We start from the raw sequence: 11761 nt of genomic DNA on the forward strand, positions 1-11761 counted from the left end.
CATCAATTGATATATGATCTCCTTATGCAGGCCTTTCCATAAACTGGAGTCAGGGCCAGAGGATTATCTCAAAATAAGCTGGACAATTTTGTGATATCAGACTCAGACAGAAGCAATAGAGTGGCAAATCAGGAGATGATGCTAAAAAGGCAGTGACTACCAAGTACATCTTCCCCCACTAGAATGGAGCACCTTCCATCTTCCCAGCACCTAGAAACAAGGCTGGGACAGACTAAATGCTCCATAAATGTTCATTAGATAAAGGAACAAAATCCTAAGAGTACCTGATAATATTTTCTGATGGCAAGAAGAAACAAAACTATCACCCCTCTCTCATACATGCAATTCTGCACAAGCCTTTTTTACTTCTCTTTTTCATTCTCTGGTTCCCATTCCATTTTCCTCTGAATTGTCTCCTGATTTGTCCACATTCAATAGCTTCCCAGCCCCACCCTGATATCATAACACTAGATTAAGAGTAAAAATGCTATGTTACTATTGAATAAATATATATACAACTTTCTAAAGAAGCATCGTAAAATTAATACACTTGCATTCTTTTGAGGTTGGTTTAACTCTGAGTTCACTAATCTGAACTACAGGACGTCAGGAGGGCATTAGAGTGACACAGATCTTGCCTTTGCTAAAGACCAGTAACACATTTAATTTTATAAAAATTCAGGGAATTTTTATAATTCAGACAGATTTAGGTAGCTAATGGCCTTCTTTTATATTTGCATTTTAATTCAAAAATGGTAATAGTGGGTGCCTGGGTGGCTCAGTTGGTTAAGCGACTGCCTTCGGCTCAGGTCATGATCCTGGAGTCCCGGGATCAAGTCCCGCATCGGGCTCCCTGCTCAGCGGGGAGTCTGCTTCTCCCTCTGACCCTCTTCCCTCTCGTGCTCTCTATCTCTCATTCTCTCTCAAATAAATAAATAAAATCTTTAAAAAAAAATGGTAATAGTAACAAGCCCCTCATACTTTTGTCATTGTAAGCTGCCTTTTCGGTATAGCTGAATTTGGGAGAGGAGAGAGGAGGAACAGGGATGAAAGACAGGCACCAGCATTTAATCTTAAAGAATTGTAAAAATGCCTCTACTACCTTTCCTTTCTTCCTGTGTCCTCTCACTATTTGCTCTAGCTTCTGAATTCCTTGTTCTTACCAAATGATTCTTTTGTCATGGTGGAATTTGAGGTGGCTATCCACCAAGCTACAACTACACATCAATGAACAGGTTTTTAATCAGAAGTAAGTGGGAGATGCTAAATTGTTAATATGTTAATCTCCCTAGGGCCTTACTGATAGTTATGGTTCTTTTAATTATTTCATAATTGAATCATATTAGAAAGTCAGTATTTTCATATGCAAATATGTAAATTTAAAAACTTTATTTTATAGATCCAAATGATAAAATAGAATCTTGTGAGTGGTTTTTGGACAGGTCACATCAAGAAGTTCATCCCAAAAAGCCTATACAGGCCAGGGAAATTAGTTCTCTGTCTGATGATCTATAGAGGCAAGAAGTAGTTGAGTGTATCATCAAGCTTACAAGTGGTCTTGCCAAGTCATTAAGTCAAAGTCAAGAAATCTCATTAGTACCTACCTTTTCAGTCACAGGAATAGGTCATGGTGACCCATGATACTACCCACAGTGACTGGAGTCCATGAAAACTATTTATTTAAATCATCAGTTCAAGAGATCTTGTAAAACTGCCCCAGAAATTTATAAAAGGTCATTCGTGTTTGCTTAGGGTTTACTTCCTATCTCGTCAATAACTATGGGCCCCTAAATAGAATGATAAAGAAGCGAGGCTATAGAAGACACAATACTTGCTTAAATAAAATTATATACACAAACATGCTATGTACAAGATTACTAATTACAACTACAAAATAAGGCCTATCTGTAAGTTCTGACTGCTCATAGTTTATCTATCTACTCTACGTCTAGCTCTATGCCTGGCACACAGTAGGGTCAGAGTAGCTATAAATGCTTGCTGACAAGGTTCACTATTTTAAGCCCAACTCTCCCAAGATTTAACTCAGTGTTTCAAATCCCAATATTACAATTTAATATGCTTCATTGCACTTAGGATAAATCAATATAATCCTGAGTAAACTGCCCTATAACTGAAAATTTACTTTTATTTTTTACCAACTGAGGTCGACTTCAAGAGCTAGTAAAGTGTTGAGCTTACAAAAATGGTAAATAAGCCACTGGGCATTTTGTTGTGATTAACCAATTTAGAGATTAGGTTTTAAATAGGCTCTCAACAGCCAGGAAGTGAAGGAGCACATCCATATGTACTCGCCTCATTTAGGTCATGCAGGTGGTTGAAATGGATAACACAAGACAAAAAAATTTAAAAATCCATTTTGTGACATGGGTTGTCCAGACTAAGCAGGCTACAACATTGATGAAGTCAACAAAATCAATGTCCAATATCCTTTTGGTTTTTGCTGTCTACATGGGGCTAAGGTTAGCATTAGTAGCCCTAGAGAGTAAATGCAAGAGTCATACTTAAGCCCTAAGAGAAAATGGACTTTGAGATAAACACATCATATAAATTGTTCTCTGTCTGGAGTTTATAGCAACACTAACCTGCAAGCATGATAGAAGTCTTCAAATACTAACATTTCTTTTGCCTTAGTCTTAAATGACTGTGCTTTAAAAAAATCTCAGTATATTCCATTTTCTTGTAAAATGCATTTCTCACGCTGCACTTAAAATGCATGTAGAAAAATGACTTTAGTCATTGGTGCGTCAGCTATAACCAGCCTCTTATCCAGATTCATAGAGAATATGAAATCTTCCTAGTTGTTCTTGAAATTGCATGACTGGCTTTTCTCCTATTTTAATAATAAGTCTCCTCAATTGATCTTTAAAAGGAAATGAGAACTATGCATGGAAATACATGTGTGCCTCCAAAATTGTTACATGAAATAGCTATGTATGAAAGAAATATAGCTTAGCCCTACGTAGTTTCCAAAGAGTCTAAGACCACCTTATTTGCCCTCTAATCAATTAATTTCAAGGTGACAAGCATTTATTGGCTGTTTCTAGAGCCTGTCTTAAATCACTGAACAGTTTATTAATGTGTATTCTTCACAAAATTAAAGAATAAAAGTAGAAAAAGTTAAAATCTTAACTGTAAGACATTTACAAAACAGCTTTAAAACATAATCTTTATCACAGAACCTTCAAGTTGCCAGTTACTATTCAATGAAAGCATAAGTGCATTTCGGAAACATACTTCTCATGAAACGTTTAGCCTAAATATCTGATTGGGTCTTCAGGCTGCGTAGTCCCTTCCTAATTGTGAAGGATCATTCAGGAATATTTTGATTTTACATACTGCAGTTCATAAATGTAAAAGGACATCCAGCCAATGTCATTTCCCTGCATCATTTGTTTGTGACGTGGGCCAGTTTAAAATCGTTTGGCCTATTTTTAAAAAAGTAAAGATAGCTGCATCTTTTCTACCTCACATACAACTCTGTGTGTAACCCTCAACATGTTGCCCTGGTAGAACAGAGCCAAAAAATGCAATATCACCTGTAGTTTTTAATTTTCTTGCACTTTGTTCAATCAGGAATTTTGAAATGTCTTCCCTTTGTAAAACACATCCTAGCCAGAAGTAACCATTTCATTTGAATTTGATTGAATTCACATCTTACTTTCTGTCTTCAATTCCTTTTAACCTTTCTGTACTTGTTCTCTGTGTTCTGTCTGGGTTTTCTGAATCCTGTGTCACCTCTGTGTCACGTGGTCATTAACACAGTGGATGCAGTACTCCGTCCGGTATTGATGGCAGCAGCGGACGTAGCACCCCTTCTTCTGTCAGTACTCTTAGTACTATTTGCCCAGGTGACTTGAAAGTGTGCTGCTAAGATGGCCCCTAACATTCCTTTGGAAATGGAACTTCCCGGTGTGAAGATTGTACATGCTCAGTTTAATACACCTATGCAGTTGTACTCAGATGACAATATTATGGAAACACTTCAGGGTCAGGTTTCAACAGCTCTAGGGGAAGCACCCTCAATGAGGTAATGCGAGTCTTTTTGAACCATGGGCATATTAACTAAACACATGGGCGATGTCAACTTTACGGGTGTCTTTTAACATTGTCGTAATTGAAAGAAAGCTATGTGGAAAGCTTTAAAGAAAAAAATACTAGGGGTGTATTGCAAAATATCTAGACCTAAGATAAAAGCGATTTCAAGAATAACTAAGTAGAGCTTTCCGTGACAGAGCACAAAACAATGAATTAGGGAAGGAACAAATGTCTATCTCCTTTAGAAAGCCACAGTGTTCTTTACAAATGTCTGGTACAATACTCTCAAAAAAGTGACTTAGAATCTAGTATACTCTATGCTTCTTCTTTGGGGGTCAAAAATTGGAAAGGAATGGGCGGTTCAGAGGAATTTTAAGAGATGACACCTCTTGTCTCTTTTAATGGTAGCTTGTGGAGAGGTAATCATTTTTCCATTTAGAATTTTTACCATGAATAAAGTTTTTATAACCTCAAGCTATTAATGTAAATATTTAATTTCCATTGGTCCCTATTTTGACTAATTCTTCTTTATTATGAATATTTGCTCAAAGTACTTTTGCCATCAAGTTTTTTCAAATAAAGACTTACAAGATAAAAACTTATTACTTCTTTCAGTATTATATAACCATTATATAATTATATAAAATTAAAATTTTATAATGTTTAGAGTACTATGTAACTATATCCCAAAATAGTTCTAGGGACGAATACAATGAGATAATAAATGTGTAATGTATCTCAAAACTTTTTTGCAAAGAATTTCAGATATATAAGATGATGATTTTAAAATATGATATAGGTAGTAAAATATGTGCAGATAGCAACTACCTTTTCTAGATATTGCAATCAAATGACATAAAATAATAAAGCATTTAGTGCCTGACGTGCAGTATTACTGAGGCATTTTCTTACTGGTTCATCATGATTATATTTGTAGAATATTAAAATAAAGCTGCTATCATTGTTATATGTGAATTATATATTGCCTATTAAAAAACATAATGTAGTCAATATAACTGACTTATCTATGAAGGTTTCTACATTGTGTATTTTCACATACAAGTTGCATTTCTTCAATTTATAAGCAAAATTATACCTTTGTTGTTTTCAGGAGTTAACAAATTAACCCTAAAAACAAAATTAAGCCATACCTTTCAGCTTAATATCAGAAATGAATCTGAACTTTATTGACAATTTCATGACGGAGAATAATCAGACCGGGCTCACTCCTGCACTTCCTACCATGTGTATATTGTCTCTTTATGAGAAAAGTTAATTTTGTTCACATTATAATTATATAGCCATCAGACATGAGTGTTATTTTTTTATCACTATTCCCTAACAGCCACATTGTACTTGCCCTCTAAAGTATTCTGCCAGATGGAGAAGTGCTGATGTGACTCCCAGTTTAATGAATGACATCATGAAAGTGACCCATGTGAATTCATATCAGATTTTTAACTGTATAGAGATTAACCTTGAAAATCCTGAACCTTTGCTCAGGAGTTACTGCAAATATAGTGATTATTGCTTATCCATGTCTTGTGGCTTCTTGCACATTCCATGCCTCACAACGCTCCTGACACTGCTTCACATGCCATCCTGTGTTTCAGCGAACCCACAGCCTCGGTGCCCCCCAAGTCAGATGTGTACCGGATGCTCCATGACAATCGGAATGAGCCTGCTCAGCCTCGCCAGTCGGGCTCCTTCAGGGTGCTCCAGGAGTTAGTGATGATGGCCCTGGTGAGCAGCCATGAATCCCTGCTGGAACAGTGTTGATGGAGGAGAGGAGAGCAAACATACTGGGAATGAAAGACTAAAAATTGATTTAGTTCAGTGATCAAATGAATCTTTCCTCAGAAAGATTTGGATGGCGCTTGGTTTAGAAAAGGAGCTTCCAGAATGTATCCAAGTAGCCACCAACCCGGTGATAAAGGGCACCAAAGACAAATTCCATCCATAGTAGTCAAGGGGCTAGTTCGGCTCAAAAATCATAAGTTAGAATTTTAAATGATATTGCAAAATTTCTCAGCCTCCCTCCACTCCAGGGGTGTCATCATCATCAAAATTTTAAAATAACACTGAAAATGACCCTTACTATGTCCAAACCCTGTGCTAAGTACCTTGCATACTGATCTCTTAATCCTCCCAATAACCTGTGAGATAGGAACTATTATTTTTCCCTTTTAACAAACGAGAAACTGACACACAGAGAGAGTGGATTTGTACAGAGACACAGCCAGTAAGAAGCAAGGCTGAATCTCTAGCGCACTCCTGCTGTCCTCCAGGCTCATAATCTTATCAATGTTTTTCTACCCCAAAAAGATATACACAGTCTTGTAAAAGTTGCACAAAAATGGGGCGCCTGGGTGGCTCAGTCGTTAAGCATCTGCCTTCGGCTCAGGTCATGATCCCAGGGTCCTGGGATCGAGCCCCGCATCGGGCTCCCTGCTCCGCGGGGAGTCTGCTTCTCCCTCTCCCTCTCCCCCTGCTTGTGTTCCCTCTCTCCCTGTGTCTCTCTCTCTGTCAAATAAATAAATAAATAAAAACTTAAAAAAAAAGTTGCACAAAAATGCAAAATGCCCTACTAAGTTGGCTATTAAAAAAAAAAAAAAAGAAACTTACAAGTGTTGGTGAGCATGTGGAAAAACTGGAACCCTTGTTCATGGTTAATGGGAATGCAAAATGGTGCAGCCACTGTGAAAACCAGGATGGCGGTTCCTCAAAAAGTTAAACACAGAAATTACCGTATTATCCAACAACTGCACTCCCTGGGTATATACCCAAAGAATTGAAGCAGGAACTCAAAGAGATACTCATACACCAGTATTCATAGCAGCTTTATCCACAATAGCCAGAAAGTGAAAACAACACATATGCCTATCAAACTGATCAATGGATAAACAAAATATGGTCTATCCATCCAACAGAACATTAGTCAGCCTCAAAAATGAATCAAATTCTGATACATGCTGCAATATGGATGAACCCTGAAAACATGCTGGGGAAATAGGCCAGACAAGAAAGATCAATCTTGCCCGCATCCACCCCTATGAGGTACCTGGAATAGGCAAGTCGTAAAGACAGAGTAGAGGTTACCAGGATCTGGGAGGAAGGGGGGATGGAAAGTTACTGCTTAATGGGTACAGAGTTTTTTGTTTGGGATGATGAAAGAGTTCTGGAAAGAACTGCCCGTGCTGGTTGTACAACCTTGTCAATGTACTTACTGCTACTGAATCACATGAAAAGTGGTCATTATGACCCATCGTACGTTCTGTATATTTTACCACAATGAGAAAAAGAAAAAAAATGCCAAAGGCTCTCTGATCTTTTTCGGCGTTTTATAACAGCTCCCCCCAACGACAACGACAACTTTTAAATCCTTTTTGGAAAGGCCCTACTTCAGCACAAGTGATGTTTGGATCCTCCTTTTGAGACACTAGTTCTGGCGCAAATTAAGAATTCCTTAGGTTAAAGTGCACACCTTAAAATAGAAGCGAAGTACAAACTGTAGCCAGCTGTCCACTTGCCATAAATGGAAACACTTTGTTTTTCAGATGACCGTCCTGCTGGAACTCGGAGTGTGAGAGCTCCGGTTACCAAAGCCCACGGCAGTGCTGGCGGCGTTCAGAAGATGCCAATCTGTGACAAATGTGGGAGCGGCATCGTGGTAAGTTCCAGTTTTAACCCAGGCATTCACTCTAAATCTCGGTATCCACTCTCGGTTTCTAGTCAGTGACTTGAACTATGTCCACAAACATTTAGCACATTTTGACCAGAACTCCTTCAACATGCCCTAAAATTGGCATATAATGTGAGTCAGCAACAATCTGGACTTATAATTTCAGATATATTCCCATTTAAAAAAAAAAACTGTCCTCAAAGCATATTTTAAAAAATTGCTTCCGAGAAGCATAGCTTCACTTCAAAAAGCCTTCCCTTGGTTAATGTGTAGCCTTTAAATACTTCCTCTTTTGTATAAACTGAGGAAACCAAATATGAGGGTCATCAGGTTGTTCATGAAAACACATTATCTTTCCTCGGTTCCTTAGGTTGCACAAATATTGAAGTATAACTTTTAAAAAATACAGTCAGCTTCCATGTCAAGGGGTCCTTGTGTTTGCATAGCCACACTTGCTAGTTCAAATCTCCAAGTGACCCAGGTCACTTCAATCTCTCCACCGCAAATGCCCCACATGCCCCTTCTCACCACCCCTTTATTCTCTGCCTCTACTATCAGCTCACACACTGCGGCACCATCTGCCCAATGACCCCGGTTCATCCTGGGAGGACAGGGGGAGAGAAGCCTGGTTAGAGCAAGGAGGGGAAGGTGACAAAGAAAGAAAGAGAGAAAGAGAGAGGGAGGGAGCAAGGGAAGGAGGGAGGGAGAGAGAGGAAAGAAAGAAAGGAAGGAAGGAAGGAAGGAAGGAAGGAAGGAAGGAAGGAAGGAAGGAAGGAAGAAAGAAAGAAGAAAAGGAAAAGAAAAGAAAAGAAAGAAGGTAGGAAGGAAAGAAGCAGGACCCGCAGTTCAGGAGCAAAGAGGATCTCAGAAAACACAATAGTTTATGATGTTACCAAAAGCAATTACTGCTCCTAAGTTGGAGTCAACCGTTTTGACAACAGAGGTGAGTCTGCCCACCCGTGGAAATTCCACCCCTGCCCTGTGCTGTTTTCTCTGGGCTCCATACAATAGAGGCGGCGGCGCCAAGACAGAAAGCAGAGGGACTTGCAGATGTGTAGGCAAGCTATGTCAAATCGGAATTTGCGGAGGTATTTGCCGTATCTATACATGTTTTTCCTCTTTCAAAGAAACATTCGGCATAGATCATGAGGGAAGATCCTAAAACTTTTATAGAAGCGACTTGTTTGAAAAACAGGAAACAGAGTCACAGGTCAACCTCCGAGAGAACCCCGTGAGGTGTTACTGCGGTTGTCTCGGATCGCCCTGAGGGTGACATCAGTCTCAGGGCTGTGCTGGCTTTACAGCTGGGGGCTGTTTCCTGCACATGAAACACACAGCACCTGCCCTATCTGCGGCGTTGCTTCCTCTGCATCAGGTTTTTGGCTTTGTGTTTTTCACTCCATCTCGTCTTTTCCTCCACAGCGGCGCTGTTGTGAAGGCGCGGGACAAGCACCGGCATCCGAGTGTTTCGTGTGCGCTGACTGTAACCTCAACCTCAAACAGAAGGGCTACTTCTTCGTGGAGGGGGAGCTGTACTGCGAACCCACGCAAGGGCTCGCACGAGGCCCCCAGAGGGCTACGACACGGTTACTCTCTATCCAAAGCTTAATTAAGCCTTACACAGACCCAAGCACGCACACACTCACGCGCACTTACACACGAAGATATCGGTGGCTTTGGACAGAAGTATAGCAAAACGGGCTGGCTCCAAATCTAAAATCAAGGCTTTTAGACGTTTATCTTATTGCTACTGAAGAACAGGGAGCGGGGAGACAAATGCCTGCTATAAATGTACTCGGAAACATACAACTTAGCTATGTTTTGCAGCTCTTTTTCTCTCAGCGCGCTAGCAATAACTTAAGGACATTGAAGGCACTAATTTTTTTTCTATGTCATACCCCACAATTTATATTTATATTGTGACATCAAGAGATTCGGGGGAGTCTAATTATCTTTCCTTAAGAAGCTGATTTTGCAATTGTAGTAAATACCAAACGGCAATCTTGTATTCTAACACAACCTGCAATTGCCTATTACCTGTTTTAACTATTACAGTGCATGTCAGAAAGAAATTCCCTAGGTTTCTCTAGTTTCGTATTCAAACCATTATACCACCAGATGCAACATACATAATAAATACATAAAATATTTTTAAAATACCTAATGAAGTGGCATTCAATGAATTCAAATAAAATCAACATTCCAACAAGAGGGTCCAATCATATCTTGACATGTACAATAACAACTCGGGTATTTTAAGAAAAATTTGTCTTCTTTAGTTTCCTATACTTTTTCTTAAGAGCCCACAATTTCTGCTGATAGGAGGGACATTTAAAATTTGCTAAAGGTAATTCAGTCCCTTTCCCATAAAAACAGTTTCTTGTGCTTTGAAATGGTCTCTTTCATTTTATAAATGTTTCTTTCAGACAAAATATTCAGTGACTTCGAGGCTCAGACCTCCCTCAAGGCTGTTTCTTTAGGCTCAAAATTTCACCACTGCTGCCTCCTCCTTCCCAAGATGGCATCTCCAAGAGGAGACAGTTTCAGGGCCCTCCTGAGGAAGGGAGGGGCTGCTAGTCTCCTGGGATCCTATTGTATCCACTGCTAAAATCCATGGTTTCATTTGTGGTCTGTTTTCTCCACATGGTTGGGGAGCAGGCAACAAACCCACCTCCAGCATCATCTCCAGAAGTCTCAGCTCTTCCCTGGAGGCTTGGATCCTTGTATCTCAGTGAACCCCATCTAGCCCCTGGCTCTGTCTTGTCACCTTGCCTCTCACTTTGGTGGTCACATAGCAATGCCCTAACTTGCATGTCTTACCTACTTCCATGCTCTCACTGGGGATACATGGGAAACTTCTGAAAATGTCCCCTCCACATAAAACCATGGAAACTGGCAGGATGTGGAGAGGGGGAGGTAGGGACTGTCTTGGGCCCTTTGTCTCACCCCTGGTCACAAATTCATCTCTACCCTATTATCCTACCCCTCTACATCTATACCCTACCCTGTGGGTCTGGAGCAAGTAATCTCCTATTGTCTCAAATGGAAAACAGGGCACACATTGTATTGCTCTGGAATTCCCCCCGAACTTAACTAATTATTTCTGACCCTGACCTGTCTAAGGTTTGGATCCAGTGAGAGGAACCACAACACCTACCTGGCCCATAGGCATTTGAGATTGCAACCTGGAGCCCCTTGCACCAAAACAAATTCATTAACAGAGGCATTAAAATAAATAAATAAGAAACTTAGAGATCAAAGAAATGAATGTATCCAAAATAGACTATATTTTTTGTTCAGATGTTATTTTAAAGTATTTTGTTCTGGGGAAGGACATAAACTTAAAAGCTTGGAAGCCCGGGAGAAAATAAATGGTAACTGACTTAGAAAACTCAAGAAAGCTGAAATGCAAAGCAGCAGTGGAGAAAACTGAAAACCAACCCAATACACCCTCCAGAATCTTGCAAAGGTGTGGAAATTAACAGCACTGGTATTTCTGGACTAGGAGATAAAGGTGGAGTGACTATCAGGAGGAGCAAGTAGAATCTGAGAAGTATTTAATCCCCAGAGCTGTTTCCCTCTCTTACACCTCATGGCCCTTCCCAGTGGTAGTCTGCTAGGTATTATCAGTAGAAGGTTAAGGCAACATCTCAATTGGAGTCAGGAAGCACAGCTGAGGATATGTGTACTGTACTAAGAAGAGGTTAAATTAAGAATGAAAGATTCATGATAAAAGTGTACATTATATTGTACATTAATGCACATCATATATTAGTATATGGCAGAATAATAAGAATGGCTTAAGTTCACATGTTTAATAATGAGTTTAAAAAAAATGGTAGTGTAGGGGCGCCTGGGTGGCTCAGTCAATTAAGGATCTGCCTTTAGCTCAGATCATGATCTGGGGGTCCTGGATCAAGCCCCACATCAGGCCCCCTGCTCAGTGGGGAGTCTGCTTCTGCCTCTATCCTTCCCTCCCATCCCCCCCCGCTCATGCGTGCTCTCTCTCTCTCTCAAATAAAT

The 11761-nt window shown here is 39.8% G+C and overlaps 1 protein-coding gene across 1 annotated transcript in view; it reads left to right on the forward strand.

Annotated features, from left to right (window-relative positions):
- The window catches only part of PDLIM3 (PDZ and LIM domain 3), a 30575-nt gene extending 20678 nt beyond the window's left edge, over nt 1–9897 (forward strand). Inside the window, 8 exon segments of the mRNA XM_027598892.2 lie at nt 3784–3883; nt 3885–4048; nt 5670–5773; nt 5776–5799; nt 7614–7725; nt 9161–9198; nt 9201–9278; nt 9281–9897. Of these exon segments, the coding sequence (XP_027454693.2) occupies nt 3784–3883; nt 3885–4048; nt 5670–5773; nt 5776–5799; nt 7614–7725; nt 9161–9198; nt 9201–9278; nt 9281–9351 (691 nt within the window). The 3' untranslated portion in view covers nt 9352–9897.
- Nucleotides 9898–11761: the final 1864 nt, after the last annotated feature.

The sequence above is a fragment of the Zalophus californianus genome, chromosome 2 (assembly GCF_009762305.2).
Source record: "Zalophus californianus isolate mZalCal1 chromosome 2, mZalCal1.pri.v2, whole genome shotgun sequence".
NCBI lineage: Eukaryota > Metazoa > Chordata > Mammalia > Carnivora > Otariidae > Zalophus > Zalophus californianus.